Source organism: Astatotilapia calliptera, chromosome 11, assembly GCF_964374335.1.
Source record: "Astatotilapia calliptera chromosome 11, fAstCal68.1, whole genome shotgun sequence".
Lineage (NCBI taxonomy): Eukaryota > Metazoa > Chordata > Actinopteri > Cichliformes > Cichlidae > Astatotilapia > Astatotilapia calliptera.
Window position 1 is genome coordinate 27,454,503 of NC_137432.1, and position 19,406 is coordinate 27,473,908.

General features: G+C 40.2%; 2 protein-coding genes across 3 annotated transcripts; both read right to left on the minus strand.

Annotated features, from left to right (window-relative positions):
• Positions 1-371: 371 nt before the first annotated feature.
• Positions 372-4,091, minus strand: mecr (mitochondrial trans-2-enoyl-CoA reductase). The gene is made up of 10 exons (XM_026184599.2): positions 3,746-4,091; positions 2,559-2,656; positions 2,336-2,467; positions 1,950-2,093; positions 1,608-1,710; positions 1,369-1,471; positions 1,220-1,293; positions 1,050-1,110; positions 759-831; positions 372-678 (listed from the first exon to the last, which is right to left on the minus strand). Exons 1-10 carry the CDS (start codon positions 3,937-3,939, stop codon positions 515-517), a joined length of 1,146 nt encoding a protein of 381 aa, XP_026040384.2. The 5' UTR covers positions 3,940-4,091; the 3' UTR covers positions 372-514.
• Positions 4,092-5,162: 1,071 nt separating this feature from the next.
• Positions 5,163-16,768, minus strand: lin28aa (lin-28 homolog Aa). Of its 2 annotated transcripts, none has more exons than XM_026184602.2 (4): positions 16,579-16,768; positions 15,502-15,674; positions 11,520-11,704; positions 5,163-9,200 (listed from the first exon to the last, which is right to left on the minus strand). In XM_026184602.2, exons 1-4 carry the CDS (start codon positions 16,586-16,588, stop codon positions 8,981-8,983), a joined length of 588 nt encoding a protein of 195 aa, XP_026040387.1. In that variant the 5' UTR covers positions 16,589-16,768; the 3' UTR covers positions 5,163-8,980. The 2 variants fall into 2 exon arrangements, with proteins under 2 accessions (XP_026040387.1, XP_080164589.1); XM_080308463.1 differs by lacking the exon at positions 16,579-16,768 and adding an exon at positions 16,187-16,553.
• Between the last annotated feature and the right edge of the window lie 2,638 nt (positions 16,769-19,406).

The following is a 19,406-nucleotide window of genomic DNA, read 5'->3' on the forward strand; positions in this document are numbered from 1 at the left end:
ATACTTTGTTTCAAAACTACACAGTATTCTTGTGCCTCTAAAGGTCAGCTACCATAGTTTTATTTGTGTAAACTCTACTGTATCTTGTTGTCAATCCAAAACTCAATCTTATGAATTTCATGCACATTAGCTAAAAAAAATCGATTATATCAGGATTTTATATATAATAAATGTCATAACATTACTTCTATTGTCCATGCAACTTCAAAGCAAAGCAATCAGTTTTGGAAATATTATAAGATAAAGTTGTATTATCTGTGTTCTGTGATAACGCCTGGCATTTCATATCTTGTTATAATGACTTAATAATCTTTTGATAGCTGCCTGTAAACGCTGTAAAGTGTCACTACAGAACATGACGGACGCTGGACTTTGAGCCTCATGTGAATACACTTTTATTGAGAATGTGGATTTGTTTGACATATCAGCAAGAATGTCACAGTTCTCTGGTTTCACCCAAATATGCATGCAGTGTTCTCAAGCATCCGGTGGTTAGTTGACACACTCAGCTAGTTCACATGACCAAAACCTGTTTAGTTGATATGAAAGGCTGCATAGCAGTATCCAGAGCTGCGTGATACTGCTGCAGACCCACCTCAGTGCAGGCGGGAGCTGTCAGCTTTCCCTGCTTGATGAGGGAGCACAGTTCATCCAGCATGGCTCTAAATGCCCTTCCATCTAGGAAAAACAATATCCCAGGGAAATGTTTATCTTTTTTAGATTAATTTCAAACAATCTGAAACTCCATGCCTACTTACCATGAGAGTGATCTCTCTTCCACTGTGTTACCCAAAACCCTCGAACCTTCACATCTTTGAAAATAAGAGCACTCTAGAAAGAGCAGCAACAACAGCAAAAAAATACATCAACATACAATATTTCACATTTGTGAAAGGGAACTTTAAAATTACTGTTCATGATTTTGGGAACCTCTTAGCTGCATCTAAGAGGTTGAAAAGTGTCAGTACCACCCTCACACTTATGATGCATGCACCTCTTCTGTCTAGTGTGAAACTGTGTAAAAACGGCAAATGCAGTTTTCCTCTTACCACAGGAACAGTAACTGGCTGTTTGGACATTCCCCCATATGTCACCATTGACCCTCCGATTCTGAAATAAATGGAAGAAATCTGGCAAATACATAGAGTTGGGGTTTTCCCTGCTCTCTACAGTGCAACTACATTGTATAATACTAATAGAGATTATTAAGTATGCTCACTGTAGATGACGGAGAAGTTCTGTTGCACTCTTGCCTCCAACTCCATTTAATGCTAGTTTGGGCTTCGGACAAGTCTATAAAATATATTCATAAATTGGATACGTTCATTCACCAGCAGGGACAAACTACAAGATCATATCTCTACAGACCTTAAAGAGTTCTTTAATCTCATGCTTCCTCAAGGCCTCTTCTTTGATTACATGACTAGCTCCAATAGCCTTCAGCTTATCACTGAGCTCTGTGAACTCTGGCCTGAAAGTGAAGGCACATTGAAGAATTTTATTACAAAGATGGAAAATCCCCATGGGGTTCAAGAAATTTGCCCTAGTCTTCAAAAAAGAAAATCGATATTTTAAAAAAAGCATTAATATGAAAGAATTAAGTTCACCTGTCTCTTATAACATTAATAGTGTTTATTCCCCTTGCAGCAGCAATCTGTATGACAGCCTGTCCAACTCCGCTGTTGGCAGCGTTCTGGATCACCGAATCACCTAAAAGGACATCAGAAATGATTGGACAAATGGTTACATGCTGGCCACAAATACGTAGAATGGAATAATGCACCCTCTAATCTTATTTATTTTTTACTTCTAAAATTGGTTCGTCTGACTTGCTGTAAAAGCAAAAATAATTTAAGCTGTGGGAATATAGTACCTCTACACCGCTATGAATAATCCAAGATTTGAAATTTGGTGAGAAGGAAATAATCCACTGTGAGTGGATTAGTTACCTGGCTTGAGGTCTTCAAAGTCGGAGAGCATCCTGAAAGCGGTGCAGGGATTCACCCCGAGTGTGGCAGCAGACACCAGGGGAATGTCATTTGGTACAGAGATAACATCTTCCTCAGGTAGCACTGCCTGTGTCCTCCATGTGCCTGATCACAGGAAGGAAACAGTCTACAAAGCACTATAAAATGTTTTTTTATTTTCCAATTCACACACCATGCAAGGTGCTGTCCCAGCACTTAGAGCTCCGTGTTTACCAGAGATAGATTTTAGCATGCAGTGGGGGCCAGAGATTGTGATTAGTTAAAGGCTCAGAGGCGGAGGTCCACCTTCAGCTGGGAGCTAAAGTGGCACTCTGAAGATTTCATTTTGAGAACTGTGGAGTCCTTACCTAAACCAGCATCTTTTGGGATCACCCAGTCTCCTGTCTTGAGGGACTTCACCTGGCTGCCCACCTCTACGACCTGGGCCACACCTTCATTGCCACCAACAGCTGGGAGATCCGGCAGGATAGCATAAGTACCTGAAAAAAACCCCATCAGATTATGACCTGATCATGATGCCACACATTAAACTGCCCTGATGAATGACTGTTACTACCTGCTTACAAGTACCTTGAATCATGTTTATGTCTGATGGGTTGATTGGGGCAGCCAGCACTTTAACCAAGACATCCTTTGCACCTAAGGAAGGAAGCTCTACACCCTCCAACCTGCCAAAAATACATTTTGCACAATCAGTCACTATTCATGTAAGCTTGCATGACATGTTGTCTTATGTTAGGTGGCAGGCTTTATAAATACAGATAGACTAAAAGCCCTACATGCTTGGGAGGAAATGTACGTGCTTGCATCAATATAGAAACAAACACACCATGAAAAAGAAATAAACATTAAGCACGATCGTGGCTCAAGAGTTGGGAGTTCGCCTTGTAATCGGAAGGTTGCCGGTTCGAGCCCCGGCTTGGACAGTCTCGGTTGTTGTGTCCTTGGGCAAGACACTTCACCCGTTGCCTACTGGTGCTGGTCAGAGGGCCCGGTGGCGCCAGTGTCCGGCAGCCTCGCCTCTGTCAGTGTGCCCCAGGGTGGCTGTGGCTACAATGTAGCTTGCCATCACCAGTGTGTGAATGTGTGTGTGAATGGGTGGATGACTGGATATGTAAAGCGCTTTGGGGTCCTTAGGGACTAGTAAAGCGCTATATAAATACAGGCCATTTACACCACACAGAGCCACTTATAGACCATATAAAATAGACAGCTGGATCATAAAAGTTGGAGATAGGAGTGAGCAGGCACTGCACAGGAAGATAGACTTCTTAAAGACTGTGAGACCCAAGGGCCCTACATTTTTCTGCCAAGTCAAAAGTGTTAGAAAGACAGGGAAGACAGATGATTACAAATCCTCAGGAGAAGAAAAGGGGAAATTAGGCTCTAGATATTCTAGAAGTGAAATCAGGAATGCATTGCTATCGAGCCACGTTTAACATCTTTACGTAGAGACATAAATGTTTTCCTCCTGTTTTTGTCACTCCATACCGGTGAGCGGCGGTAACGCAGCGACTCGTTGTTTGCTTCCCGCCACAAATTTCAAAAAAGAAGAAGAGGAGTCGAGGGCTCACAAAGGTGAGACTGAGGTTTACAATAATAGGTTGTATATCTTTTATAAGACAAAACACCTGAGCTTTACACCGGAACTGTGGGAGCATGTCCTGAGCGAGGCTAGTCACATTTTAACCGTAACCGTTTCACTCCCACAGTCACAGAAACATACGCACACTTATTGTTTAGCCAGATATTCTTACTGAACGACTCGGGAAGGGTCTCCGTGGGTTCTGTACACAAGTGCCTTGCATGTTTGTGCGGAGAGTCCGGCTGAATGGCTGAAGTGGGAAACGCTAGCGTCTCTGCGCCTGAAACACTGTGAAACAGCCGCAGCGACGCTTCGTCTGCAAACTCTCTGGCTTCTTAGACAGACTGCGTGGAGTGGCACCCACATTTCTACTCGGGACAAAGCTGTAAAGTATTAAAACAACCCGACTATTTAATAATATTTGTAGTTTAAAGCCAGACTTGAGCTGGCACTCTTCATACTACGGCCATATTGGACTGTAGTCGTCAGGTTGTGTCATTGAAAATGTAAACACAGAGCTGCCCCCTGCTGGATGAGAGATGAACTCCGCGTTTCTACACACCGTCAGAAGGTCCTTTTTTGGATGAAATAAATATGAGGAACTGGTTGGTTTTTTTTTCAGTATTTCGCTTCAGGGAAGGGAAATGTCGAAAACAGATTATTGGAACGGATTACTCAGTTTTCTCTTTTTTATTTTCCTTTACTGAGTCATACTTAAGAACATCACGAGACATGGGTGGGTTACGACAATACTGCGATGTAACATGCTCAAGTTCCACAGAATTTCTTAGCCTACTTAAATATATTTACTGGGCTCTCTATTAGGTACACTTTGCTTGTACTGAGTTTGACTCTCTTTTCCCTTAGGAACATCCACCCATCTTCTGATTGCTGCTTCAGGCAAGATAATGCACAATGTGATAAAGCTCAAATCATCTCAGACTGCTTTCCTCCACTTGGCCTCCACACTCACAAGGTTTCAGTTCCATAAAGCACTTTTGGGATGTGGTTGAATGGAAAGGTTGAGTCATGGATGTGCAATATCTCTGTGGTGCTATGATGTCATTGTGATGTCAGTAAAATATCTGAGGAATGTTTTCACCACCTTGTTGAATCAGTGCCACAAAGAATTAAGGTAGTTCTGAAGTTCTTGTATTCCAAGGTGCAATTAACGAATGCTCAAGGTTGCTTCAGGATTCAGCATTGCATCTTCTAGTATGTGCTTTTTTACCCCACTACCAATGGGAATCTGTGGACCATTTACCAATCAGAATATTGTGGATTCCTCCAGTGCTGAAGCATCTTCATCAGGCAAGTGTGTGTGAATCTGAGCAAACACCTAGGCATAGATAAAACTGAATACATGTGAGAATAAGACTTGTAGTAGAAAGCACTTTAAGCACTCTACTGAGTAGAAAGGTGATATTTAAGTACCAGCTAATTTAATTCTGTCAATGGAAAACTCTTTCATGTATTGGAAAACCTTTAGACTGTGCTTCTGGTACTTTTTCTAAGTTTTGTTAATACTTTAGTGAGTGTGATAAGTCTTGTGACTGGGTGATTGGAGTAAGAAGGCATTAAAAAAATCATGAATATTAACATATTTATTAGGAAACGGAGCAGATCTTTACATATAATGTATAAAACATAATCACAGTAATACTTTGAAAATCCTACATGCTGCTCATCGTTGACAGACTTGCCATTAAATTGCCTGAGATCAAGTTAAGTGTAGTTCTATGGAAACAAACACTGATACATTCATCACTTTCTAAAAGTAGCTGTAGCCATTACCTGATAAAATACAGCACCACAAATTAAATGGCTGACGGTCACAAGTAAGATGTACCATTAAAAGCACAAGTTAACACTACTGTATTACAGGATGCCTTGATGAGCTTCAAAAGTTACTCTGAGCACACAGTCTCATGGGTGGGTCCTTGGATTTTAAAGCCTATCTAACCCAACACCTGACAATAAAATCACAACAGCACACCACTGAGGGGCCAAAGAGGTTTGTTACAATCAGAAGTCTGAAATGACCTTCCTTAGTTTCCAAGTGATATTTTGAAAACAAATACTTTCAGTTACCCTTATTGGTCAGTGTTGAAATTCCCGTAAACCAGTTAGAGTGTGAGTGATTACAGTGCGACACTTTGATGACATACTGGCGCTGCAGTTGTGGTAAATTCAAAAATCAAAGTGTGCAGAAAAATAAACTCTCAGCACGCCACCTTTTCCATCCTTTTAAAAAAATGTTTATCAAAACAATTTAGCAACCGTCAAACTTTGAAGACTAACAGCAGAGTATGAAGCAATCCGTGACACACATTCTTTTTGTCATGAGCATTGATAGTCTGAAACACCAAAGATCGATGTGTTGAGATGAGACAACACCGGATTATACACTACTAACCCCAGCCCCTTTACAATATTCTACTATATACCCATCTACAACGATTATAGAGGAAAAAAAATACAATAATAGTGGAACATTTTCTTCATATCGTATATCATTGGCAAGTTATTTGAAAGAGGAAAAAAATATAAAGAACATCATCACACTGGGTGCATGGACATATGAAAGAGTCAAAAAGCAACAATCATTTCACATCATCATCATGTAGTCATTGTTTTCATAATCAAAACTGTATTATAGTAAAAAACTGAAACTGTTGCACCAAGACATTCACTTTGGCTTCCTCGTCACACACCTCACATCATGCGAATGAGCATTTAATCCCTGCTTTTTCTTGAACACCCCATGACTCCTTCCAATCAATCTGAAGCATTCCCTGAGATTTCAGATTGGTAATTCCTGAGATGAGCCTAAAGAGCGGAGGTATCTTTTTTTCCCAACCAGCAACCAACTGAACTGTGTGTAGTTTGTGAAAATTCAAAATATATATAAAATAGGAAACATATATTCAAAAGTGATTAAACTGAATAGAACAAATATTAATGCATTTTACGATTAGTGCAGAGTAATATTGCATTGGTTTTGGCATTAACAACAATGGGCTTCTCCTCTGAAAAGGTTAATTGTGCACCAAAGAAAAAAACAAAACCCTCACAAGAAAATCATACAAAAAAACCCCCCTCACATTTAACATCGGTTCCTATATTGTGTACCTGTACAGTATGCACTGTATATTGTTTGTTTTTGGTTGCAATATTTCTGTAGCATTGCATCCATATTAAATTACATTACAATGAATTATCAAGCACATATGTACAAAGTATTATGAGTACCTTGATGTTAAAAATGTATTACCCCAATGTATTCTCAAGTCATATGTAGCTTTTAATGATATTTGCCAATTTTCTGCTGTCTACTAGAACATTCAGTGCTGCGAGGCTTCAATCGGAGCGGAAGGAGAAGCTGCAGCACTTTTGGATGAAAATAAATAAGTATGATAGTTTTAAAAAAGTTTTAGAATAATTTTACATATATATTAATTGGGTGTAAAAGACTCAGTCAGCTTCTCCTGTAAAACGGGAGTAAAATGCTGATTAGCTAGCTAGACCTACATGCTCCTCCGTGCAGGCTTGGTGTTCCTGAACTACTACCCTACTAAGGGTTATAGGGAGGTAATGTCTTAAATAACTACCTACTAGTGGATATAAACAAAAACACCAGGCTTCCCACTGTCTGATTCTGCCTCAGTTTTACTCAAGCAAGAGGAGAGCTAGCCAGACCCTTTACTAACTTAAGTCCAGATCAAATATCTTACCAGAAGTGACATAGATGTAACGGGGTTTGTGTCGCATTGGTTTAAATTCTTTCAAATCCAAATTGAGGTGATTATAAAACAGCGCTCTTATGCACAGCAGCCACTGCAGTTAGAAGATACTTCACATGGAAAGTTGACAATGGTTCAAACTCCCATGAAAACAACTTAAAATGAAGAGAAACCTTTTTTTTTTTTGCTGCCCCCTTTGGGTCAATATTTTGATTGCTATGTTTTATCCCAAGGTAGTGCAACACATGACAGCTGGTATGGTGTAGTATGTGTGCCCAAAGAAAACTTCCTGTCAGAAAATGGGCAGGGTTTGTAAAATAGTCCCCCAACCTCTTTCTTCCTGTTAATTACCGAAACCCTATACCAGTTTTTCAGAAAGACACACTAGGCTATGGTTGGCACACTAGACCGAGCTCTCAGCCTCAAGCATATATGGTAAACAGACTACAGAGATCTGTTAACTTCACTTCTCTAACGCTCTACCGAGTTTGCTTTCACTTTCATAAGCTGTTTTAATGTGTTACAGCCCTGACATAATCGCCAACCTCAACTCAAGATAACCCCACAAACTCCCCCCATTCTGAGACTATATGAAAGGCTGAGAGCCTGGCTTGGATGTGGTCTGATGTATGCTCACCAGAGACTGATTTCACAAAGTGTTTGGTAAACCTATCCATCGACGTGTGAAGTGACAAGTCAATCCGCTAGAGGTCAGTAAAGTCAGGGAACTGTTGAGTTACTCTTTAAGGAAGTATGGCGGTGTGGTGTAAATACTGTAGTGCAAAGAGGATTTGACTTAACCCCAGTTCAAATCACAATCTCTGAAGCTGTATTCTGAGAATAGTTGGTTTGTCATCGGCTTTTAGGATGATAGATTTACTAGCAGACCAAACATGGACCAGTGAGGTAAACCATGTACTTTTAGATAGCCAGCCAAATACTGGATGAACAAAAAATGAAATGAAAAAACAAAAAACAAATTTAAAAAAACAAACCTGACCAAAAGCTGGAAAGCACCTCTGGTCTAACATTCATTTGGCCCCAGGAAAACTGGATGGTCAATTGCAATATTGGCAGCTGCCAATTCATTGCTAACATACCCTTAAACCCCCCCCCCCCCCCCCCCAATGTTATTTCACAAACCCCTCCCCCATCCCCGTATGATATGCAAACTCTAACATTCATTACAGATGTACTAACTGTTACATCTACGCCCTGTCGGATAGTGAGGTGTAACAGTCGGGAAGGAAACAAAATGGTAAGGCAGCAAAAGTGTAGCTATACTAAACACACTGAGTATTACTCAAAGAAGAAGAGGTATAATGCCCACAGCAGAGGCACATTATTATATAACAGAAATCTACGTAAACTCCTGAAGATCATCCATTACATAGCATTGCTCACTACAATCTCCAATCCCCAATACCAGTGATTCATACATTAAGCAAGCGTCCTGAGTGCAATAGTACAGCAGTATTCCTGAGTGTTACACCAAATAAAAACCAAATAAAAAAAAAAAGACTTCAGCAACATTCTTCATGAGTATTTTTAACCTGAGGTAGTTCCAAAAGCAGCTTCAACAGGTGGAAGGGGATTGAGTCTCCCTCCACTCCATCAAAGCAGTTTGATTGGCCTCTGTGCTTCCCCAGAGTCGGATCCTGTGTTTAATCAGAGGTCTCGGTAGGTGGTGCCTGCTGGCTGTGCTCCTCCTCGTCTCCTTTGGAGGAGAACAGTTTTCCCTGAGAACCCGGTGAAGACTGTTGTGCTTTGATTGGGCAGCTGGCAACCATGTGGTCAATGCTTTGGCAGAAGTGGCACTTCTTTGGCTGGGGAGGTAACTTACACTCTTTGGCATGGTGGTCTAAGCCTCCACAGTTGTAGCATCTGAAAGAATAGAAAGACGTCTATTGAACCTGCAGTGGTCTCAAGAAAACAAGCAGGAAACACAAGTATATCTCTGTATTTGGATATGATATAGCTTCCATATCCAGAAGAGATGAAGCAACCTATTATGTGGTATTATTGTATTATTGTATCACAATGTTGTGATACAATAATACTCTGCTTGTGATTAAACATCTGAAAACAACATTTTAAGGTCAGATAATGTTCCAGCTTGATATCAAACTCTATACCAACCAAAAAGTAGTAACTAATGTGACAACTAAGAGACATTTTTGCATGTTGAGGTTTTCAAGCTGCAGCAAGTTACAACGTAAAGCCCTCAACTTAAAGCTTTTAAGTTACCACTAGATGGCAACATGTCACCTAAAATGAATGAGTTTGCATTTGGTCATACTTTAAGTCTTTAGGGAAACAGTAGAAGGAAATGTTTTTAAAAGTTTTCTATTTGACCAAAAATACCATTAAATTTCAGTAGCGTCTGTTTTGATTAGGAGGGTTTTTAGAAGACATAAATTGGGTGGCAAACCTGGTATTTTTATGCGGACCTTGTTACCATGGATCTTTAAGTTTTGTGAACCGCTTGAGATGCTTTTGTATCAAAGGTAGGACCATAAGGTGCCCACTGTCCACCGTTTGTAATCTATAGCATGGCCACGCGTACAGGGCAGAAGACAGATGGGTTGTGGGCGTGGGGCGGTCAGTATGTGGCTCTGTGGACCCTCTGCTACCTTTGTAGCACCAGATAAGGTTGGATAAGGGCGGCTGCCAAAGGGTCAGTGTGGCTTTGTAGCTGTGGTCGTTGGGGGTGGTGTCAAGGTCTATACCATCACATCACAGAAGCTCCCTACATCAGCATCCATCAGAAGGCAAGTGGAAGGAAGGGGAAGTGGTCCCTTTGTCTAAAAAAGCTGCAGTAATGACCTCTGAACTCTGACCCCCAACCCCTCCCCAATCCCATCCCAGCCCCCCAGCTCTCTTGCTTTTACTCATACACCGTTGCCATGACAACAGTGACCCTTCACCCCCTTGGCAGGGCTCTTACATCTGTTATCAATTAAATGGACAGGAGGGCTTTTTCCCCTTGTTTCAGTCATATAAATATATAGATGTATATGTACAAATACCCTCAAAAAGGTGCCGTGTTTTACCCCGGTGAAGCGAAAATTGATATAATTATCTCCATATAGGTAATAAATATGATCAATTATTCACACGCATACATCCATGAAACCCAATCCAGTGTTGCATAATGAAATACACTGAAGGGGAATGATATCTTTGGATCAGCACAGTCTAGGGAGAGGTATTGAACACAGCAGCCCTCCCAGGACTCTTTGAGGCAGTAATGATCTGTTTTCACACTCACTACTCTCTGGCTGTAATCACAACTGACAGAGGGGGTAAAGTTGATACACCTCTAACCCTGCATTAAATGAATATTCAAAGACTATCCCGAGTATCAAGGCCCCCTTAGTTCTTTTTTCTTCTGCTGGGAGGGGTATTGTTGCCTTTGCCTTTTGATCTTCATGAGAATTTTTTTCCCCTTCTGAACAGAAGCTGATGTTTTCTCCGTTTATAACATATTAATCATTAGTACTGACATATTAAATTTATCACTTTTTAAATTTCTTTTAGAAACGCCTTTAAAAAAAATCGACATATTTTATTTTGATAACATCAAACTAGCACCTTGATTTTTAAAACAGGATTTTAAAGTTATTTTGAAGTCAACGCTTTTATCAAATGAGGTTGGTAGAGGAGGTTTTGGAGGAGATGGAGAGTGGGTCGGTTTGAATTCACCAGGGGCCAGCAGATTTAAACAGTTATTGATCCAGGTCACACGTCAAGCCTGCTGATGTGACCCTTACTAGGGCTAGATGTGGGGGTTGGGGTCAAGGGAGAGGAAGCAAAATAGGGAGAAACTACAACATCATTGTGTATCTACTTCAAACTCAACAAAAAAAAGTGCAGGATTTTTTTTTTTAATTAATTTATTTATTTTTTGCTGTTGTTAAAGAAGTAAAAAGTAAAACTGAAATATTTTATTCCTGTGTTACTGTGTAAAGTTTATGAGTGTTGAAGTTTTACTGCTAATTTTAATTAGCTTTAGAGCTATTTTTATTGGGTTAGTGATGTTTTTTCTGCTGTTATTAGTACAGTTTGCATATAGTGTACCATAGAAGTATTTCACAAATTTTATTTTTTAATCTGACACCAAGATGCTTCAAATAATTGAACATGGAACTGAAAGAAATTAAAGATATTTCTCTTGTCGTGTCCCAGTTCATCCATGCGTACCTGTCCCCCTTTGAACGCCGCTTTTGGACCTTCTTGCCTTTGGGTCTCCGCTCACTGCCCACGCAGTGGATGCCACCTGGTCCGGTCACTCTCTGTGACTCCAGACCTTTGGATGACTTTTTGAAGGTAAACTCGACCGCCTCGCCCTCCTTCAGGCTGCGGAAGCCTTCCATGTGCAACTTACTCTGAAAAGGGAACATAGGGAGATTTTCCATCATGAGCGTAACTGTTTCATGAATTTGAGTTTTCTGGCCATTCAAGTGTATAAAGCATTTGCAACATGGGAGAGTGCTGATTGATAAACGATGTGTTTCTCCATCACATGTAGATATCTTGTATGATATATAGAGTGATAATTGGATGTTTTACAACTCCTAATATCACACCAAATCACCTCCACGTTGAGCCTGTGGAGACTTTGACCCTTGAGATCAACCCCCACTCATTCCTCACGGTGTGATATCATCAGAGGCCAACTGTGCTTATCAGGCATTTAGTATTTTAAGGTGATTGCCAGGCCTCACCTGATGATGAGCAAACAAGCACCAAAGCTTGCTGTTCCCACTCTACTCAGCAGTATGCACACACCGATTTGCAATTCAAAGCACTGTTTCCCTAACGCTGCATTGTCTATTTGGTGTTGTCTGAGTAGTAAACCTGGTGGGGATAACCTTCAACCCATCCCCCCCTTTAAAAGAAATTCCAAACTGCTGCCCCCACCCTGATCCCTCTTCCCACCCACATCACAAAGCTCTTCTAACACACTGACCACCACCACTAACCCTAAACTGCAGGATGCAGGGGTTGGTGTTCAAGTTGGGGGTGGGGTGAAGCTTCTCTGTGAGGTTGGGGGTCAGGGTGACATTCCATGAATAGTTGCTTGGCAGAAAGAGGTGGAAGATAAAAGTTTCGGGAATGCAAAAATGATTGATAGCTCTCTTTCATATCGGTACTTGGATATAATGATGATTTTGATCTTACGAGTTCTTGGCTTAATCAGTCATTTTATCCACTGTATTTTAACTGATACTGCCTTCACCTGAAGTGACCTTTGAATAGGATCATCTTCTAGATACTAGTGTCCTTATAGAAACATTTTGGACTCCCAAAGAAAGGAAAGAGATGAAGGAAAGGGGAAGGTGTGGTGCAGTTTTGAGGATAAATCCCATAGACTGGCTAACACAACATGGGAAACCCCTCTCTAAAATTCCCGTAGTGCGACTATATGATTAAATAGTCACTCATACCACAGACTGCTGGCAAAGGAAAACCGATCCATTAATTATGGGGTTGTTTTGATAGGCATTAATCCCATTTTCTTTTATTTTTTTTTTTTTGGAGTGAGTTATCATCCATCTATTACGTGCGACCATCGGTCTGCATTCTTTCTTTGCCCAAACCACAGGGAATCATATTCCACGACAGGTTATAATTTAAAAGGAGACAAGTAGTTAATCTCCAAAACGCAGATTTATATTAAACAACAATTAGGACACACCAGTGGTTAAAACTGAGGTTTAAATCGTTACAAACACAGGCGGGGGTCCAAGTGAGCCAACTAGCAACACCCCCATCAGTGAGAAACAAAACAAACAAAAGTGATGTGTTCTAATCCTCCAACACTGAGTCACAGCTGAGCATCTGCTGCAACGTCCTGAGCAGCGAGGAAACATGATTGGTGAGCCATGACAATTGAGTGGCATTGCGTGGACGTCCATAGAGCCCCAGTCCCATCAGGCCTCTCTGTGCTGCTTACTGTTAACCATTTCCTCTTCAACGTGTGACCTTCCTTACCCCAGTAACGGACCCTCAACACACCAGGTTAGTCTCACATGCAGGTACAGAATCAGGATGGGGCCATTTAAAAGTGAAGGACCTGTAAACAGAAGATGACTGGAAGCCAACTGAGTCAGAGAAAGACATCAGAGCAGTGAGGGACTATAAAGGGACTACCGCTGAGACAAACAGGGGCTCGGTCACGGCCACAGGGTGCTTCATTCGAATGCATGGCCCCATTGTTCACCTGCACAAAGGCCAGAGGACCCTGGGAGTTAATTTTCCTTGACACACGGCCACTAATTTTAGGACTGAGGCCTTTTCTTTTGCAATAACCCCTGTACATTAATCACTGATGTGTCCAGGTTTTCTAAAAGACAGTAAGAGAAATAACTGGCTAAAATGACACCAGTGATATTATAGTAATGCAAATGGAAGCTCAAACTAAAAGACAAACATGTGGCCATTTGTAAAAAGCATTCAGTTCAATAACTCTGAACAGTGATTTTAATGTTTTTAAGTAGCATATGACCGTTTGTATGAATCTATACTGATGGCACCTGCGCTGGTTCTAATTTCATTTGAGTCCCTGCGACTGCTGGAGCACTAATCTACATTTCTGCCAACTGAACTGATGTTTTTGGTTTGCAATATGAGTAATCAAATACCAGCTTCCTGTGTATAGTCAAAAAACATATCAGAGCTGTTCCACAGAACAATTAAATGTTTCTATATGCATCATCATCAGTAGGCAACAGGAAGACAGAAACGAGCAAGACCTGCTTGAGAGGACATGCAAACTTATTATAATGAAATGTGGATGGCAGACCTGTGTTATAGCTGTGTATATTATGTAGGTGCATTTATTTATTATGCATTATTTAATCTTAGCATAAGTCTAAATGATGCAAAAAGCAGATCAAAACTAAGTGTTACAATGTAGGAACACATCTTCCCATGATGCTTTGAGAACAATTTTGAGAAATTTACCAGGGTGTTCGTTAAATTGGTGTGTTACACTGACTTACAGATCTAGTGTACCTCTGCCACACACACAGAGGGGGTTGAGCAGACAGCAAAGAGCCTTTAATCACTTTATGGTGAGAACTTTGAGGTGAATGGGCAGCTAGTGAGAATGCCTCTCATTCACATGCGAAACCTTTATCTTATCAGATAGAAATGGAGAAGCTCACTGAGATGAAAAAGGAGGAGAAGGGACCTCCCCACACCCACACACAAACAAAAACTCAAACACTTAACTTTAAGGTGAATAAAAGTGTTGGAATGAGCCTTCAAGCTCTACTTTAAAACTAAAAGTAGGAACAGCAGCACCAGGTGGGGGGGAAAAGTGTGTGAGGTGACTGTGTTGTATTTAGCCACCTCAAGTTTGACTGTTTAAAATGTGTTTAATCTGAAAAGCAGTGATCAGGATCAGTAACCCTTTTTAGATACCACCCCAATAGGTTGCTCAAATGATGTGTTAAAGAATTCTGTTCGCAGGTGGAAAATAAATGGTTAAAAAAATCTAAACAAACACCCACACACAAAAACAATGCACACTGATTGTTCACGTCTCCAGATGGAGATCAATTAAACGTTTCCTCCTCCTTAATGGCTCAGTTTTCATGCAGCTCAGGAGGCTTATGGATGTAAGCCTGTTAAAAGTGCGCTGGCTTCAATGAACAACAAAAACCGCACATTCATCTCTCCATCACATTGTGTCAGCGTCCTGAAAACCACGAGGGAGGCCCGCTGCTCCCCTCTGGCTGCAACACGTGTTCCCCTAAAGGAGAAACACCCACCGCGCAGCAAAAGCATCAATTTAACAGTTAGACGTTTCCGGCGTTGTAGCAATTTTTTATCTTTAAATGTCTTTCAGTGCCCTCCCTGTTGAAGGACTGGATTTCTGATTAACCTCGCTTTCTTTAAGTTTTTGTTTGTTGTAATGTTTTAACTTGTGCCCACAATCCTTTGCTGCTGGGACTAGGTCTAAAAGCACAGAAAGTGAAGACTGGAAGAAGATAAGATTGATCTCTGATCTCCTGGTGTGGAGAGATTTTACTTGCTTAGATGGAAAACATATTTTTACCTTTACATTTTAGATATCTTTATTGGGATGCAAAGGAGCTGGTCCACACACCGCCACCACCAGTGCTGCGTTTCACATAATAAACAAACACCACGTCGGAGCAAAAGCAGATCATACCTGATGGACGAACACATCCACCGGCTCGTCCAGCGGCTCTCCCTCCCGGCTGGTCATGGACAGGAACCCGAAACCCATGCGGACGTTGAACCATTTACACACACCGACCCCGTGGAAAGACTCTGAATTCTCCTCGGGACTCGGTCCTTCATCCTCCTCGGTTTTACACACTCCTACGATGAAACAATTTAGCAATTACTACAGAAAAGCTTTAAACCTGCGAAGGTGACGATGCTTAAAAACGCAAAAGGTTTTTTTTGAAATTGAAAGGTTTTAAAAAACGGAAATACAAAATTTCCTTTAGGCTAGGCTACCCAATCAATAATCAATACGAATCAATACAATGAACAAGATTAGGCTGTATTTCTCGCAAAATTTGAAATAAATTATAGCCAACTTTTTAAGGGGAATAAACATGCGACTTTTTTCAGCGAATGCACAACGAACTGGTGCATTAGCGCAAAAAGGAAACAAAAATATTCTCCCTTCCCGTAAGATGCACAAAATTTTAAAGACAATGCAAAGCACTGATAGACACACGGACTGCACATTTTAACGTTCAAGTGTGTGAACAATGCGTTAAAACGTTCGGCTGCAATCGAGCACACAGTCCACAGGTACAACGACTCAATTAACTTGCAAAAACTAGTAAATGTAACTCAAAATGTAGCTCAAGTTACCCAACCTCGGAGCTGCTTCTTAGAAACGGAACCCATGTCTTCAGTTCTGCCTTGAGTCAAAATCAGCACCCAAGCTACAGTATCCAGTGTACAAGCCCTCAAACTGGGTAATCCTCGCAGATTGCCACTTTCATGCAAAATGCTGTGAAACGCAGAAGCTGCGCAGCGAGAGGGAAAGCGTGAGAGGGAGGTAAACAAAAGGGGGCTGGCAACCTATCCCCCTTAAACAATGAGGGGTGGGGGGTCACCGGGAGAAATTTCTTTTTCTGTGAAGACCCCGACCCCCCCGTTCGCTAAACAAAAAAAAAAACATCTTAGACAATACATCGAATTCCTGCCCCACCAGAAAGCGCTCTAACCGTTCCCAGAGATAACTCCCTAAAACCTGCCAGCATACCTTCTGCCATGTTCGGGAGCTATGGTTTAATCTCAGTGTCCACTGCTGCCGTTTCTCCCCTTTCTCTGGACGCCTTTTAGCGCTCCTGCAGTGGCCAGCTCTGTTGGTCAATACAAATGACCATTTCCCACCCAACAAAACCCCCAAACACTCGGTCACGTCCACGTGATTCACAATTACAGTCCCCAGGGATACACCGCATATTGCGTGATGGACGAGCCCAAACATGGGAAGTGGCCAATCACTATAATACGCATAATATTCTTATACCACCTTTGTTGTTGTGATTGACCACTACTTCTGTAACCAGTGTAACATCCTTATATTGCAACCTAAGCATCTGTTCTAGTAGTGAGTTTACACTTACTGTAAATTTATCTGTAATGTATTTTATAGGCAGGGTGAGGCATTTATCTGCCTAAAATGCAACTTTTATTTAAATAAAACCAGATACTAGAACAAACATTTTCGTGTAAGACTTGAAGCTTTTAAGCATTTCATTTAAATATAAATAGTGAGGTGAAGCTGCATGTAATAGATGAAAAGGCCAGAAGTAAATGGTGTATAACACTCTACTTGAAGCAATTAGTTTGAGATGTTCTTTTAAAAAATAATAATAATGGATTTGAATATCTACATTTTATATCTATGTCATATTACTTCTCACGTGTGTTGGTTTCCTTATAATCAGAGATTCCTGTAACTGCTCTCCTAGGAGGGTTTAATGGTAATCCAGATGAAATTGTGAGTGGGGGACGGTTTTTTTCCACATGCAGCAGAGGAGGAAGAGCTCAAAGGAGTCAAACAAGCAAGATGAAGGCGTGAAGAAGAAAACGGGAGAGAGAGAGAACAACAACAACTCGGATTTAACAAAAGCATGCAAAGCAGTTTATGCAAAAAAGAAAGAAAAAAAGAAGGCGACCTCACGAAAATAAAACGAAATCATGGCTCAATAGTGATCGATCACATCACGTTAAGTGTGTTGTTGAATTGCGTCCTTGTGAAATGAGTGATGCTTTAAAGACAGGAGGGGGGATAAGCAAATTTATCTCAGCCTAAATTAAAAAAACAAAATAAAAAAATAAGATTGAAAAGGTGCTATTAACGTATTACTGGTGATGTTTATGTGTTGTTACATTTATAAAGGTTTTGGAAATGACAGATAAGATTGCAGAAAAGGGAAAAAATACGCAAAGTTCGTTTACATGTATTATACTGTTGTCTATAAAACACGGACACATGGATGTATTTGAAATTGTAATTCGTTTGCTTTATGCTACACCAACAAATATAAAAGATAGGGTTTTGCATTTGCTAATTTATTTGTGTGTTTGCTAAATAAAAACGATTTATTACTGTCACTGATTTGGCCTAAATTGGTAATACTAAATAATATTGAATATACCCGTTTTCTGTTGTATTTTACTTACTTATTTGTTGAAATGGAAATATGTGATTGATGACTGAGAGGAGGCTGTGGCTCCCAGTTTATCACAATTACCACAACGACCTCTTGTGGACCCACAAAACGCGTGTTTGTGGCCCCAGGATAATATATTTTAATTTAATATGGAAGCTGCACTTCATGCTCAAAGAAAGAAAGAGAAGAAAATTATTAATCAGTGGTTACGTTTATTTTATTTATTTATTTTTTTTATTTTTTTTTAATCAACAGTATTTTAGTATTTATTTTAGTTTTTACTTTTAGTTTTGTAATTTCGTTTGAAAAATGTGTTTTTAGTGGTATAAGTCGAAGGCACGAGTTGTATGTTTTTGCATAATTTACTAACTAGTTCACTAACTGACTACATTTATCTTTACAGAGGTTTGGCTAATGATCACAGAGGCCGTGAATATTTTTATTGCCACTTCATGTTGGAGTTCTTGTGCAAAGAAAACAATCTAATAAAGTGTCAGGACGTCAGAACTTCCAATAGTGGGGTGAGAGAGCCGTAAGTGCTACCTAATAGCATGACCGAAAGACACTGCTTTTGGACAATATAGCTGAATGCCAAAAGCCTAACAGAGCGCAAAGATACCTTGTTCTGACGACAGGAGGCGCTTTATTATATTTGCGACAAGGTTTATTTACAATCCCCCCCCCCCCCCCCCCCCCCCAAAAAAAAGAAGCTCTACACAACAACAACAACAGCTAATACTGTTATACTACTTACATTATTAATTTAAAAAATGGAAAACAAGCCACATTTATGTAATGAGTTCCCTATCCGTCTTTTACAAGCACATCAAAACATACTTTTTTGCTATTTCTCGTCTGCCAAAAACGGATTTCCGGTATTTGCCAGAAAATGACTGCGGGAATTCAAACTGTTATTAACAACGTGTTAGTCTATAATTTGTCCAAAAAAAAGAAAGTCCAACATATCTCTCGTGAATGATAGCAAGTCTTTTTGAGGTAGGAAGAACATTCCTATCACAAGGTAAAAGCCATGAATCTTTTTGACTGTTTTATCCTTTATTTATCCTGTAAAAAGAAAATAAAGAAAGAGTGAAAGACTAATCTCACTGGAATTACAGATGTCTTTTTCTTGAGAGATCAGTCCTTCATAAATCCTATTTACGACAGTCTATTTGTCAATATAAATAAAGGTATTCGATATAACAACAACAACAAACAAACATAAGAAATCACTTTTTAGCACAACACAAAGTGTTCTATAAAGTGACCGCTAGATGTCAGTATAAGTCTCAGTACAAAGTGCCGACTAAAATAAATAAAAATCTAATAGCCTACCTTAGGTTTAACTGTGAAAACAACTTTATGAGAAAATAGTAGTTAATGTCACCTTTAAGAGATGAGTCATAGT

Bases quoted from the DNA above. Each gene is read 5' to 3' on its own strand.
- mecr (XM_026184599.2), bottom strand. From the start codon at position 3,939: ATGTGGGTGCCACTCCACGCAGTCTGTCTAAGAAGCCAGAGAGTTTGC. The intron at 2,468-2,558 runs GTACTTGTAAGC...GGTTTTTTTCAG, and splicing joins AGACATAAACATGATTCAAG to GTACTTATGCTATCCTGCCG. The intron at 2,094-2,335 runs GTAAGGACTCCA...TCCTGTGATCAG, and splicing joins CCCAAAAGATGCTGGTTTAG to GCACATGGAGGACACAGGCA.
- lin28aa (XM_080308463.1), bottom strand. From the start codon at position 16,217: ATGGGTTCCGTTTCTAAGAAGCAGCTCCGAG. The intron at 15,675-16,186 runs GTTGGGTAACTT...GTTTCATCGTAG, and splicing joins TTCTAAGAAGCAGCTCCGAG to GAGTGTGTAAAACCGAGGAG. The intron at 11,705-15,501 runs GTATGATCTGCT...TTCCCTTTTCAG, and splicing joins TGGATGTGTTCGTCCATCAG to AGTAAGTTGCACATGGAAGG.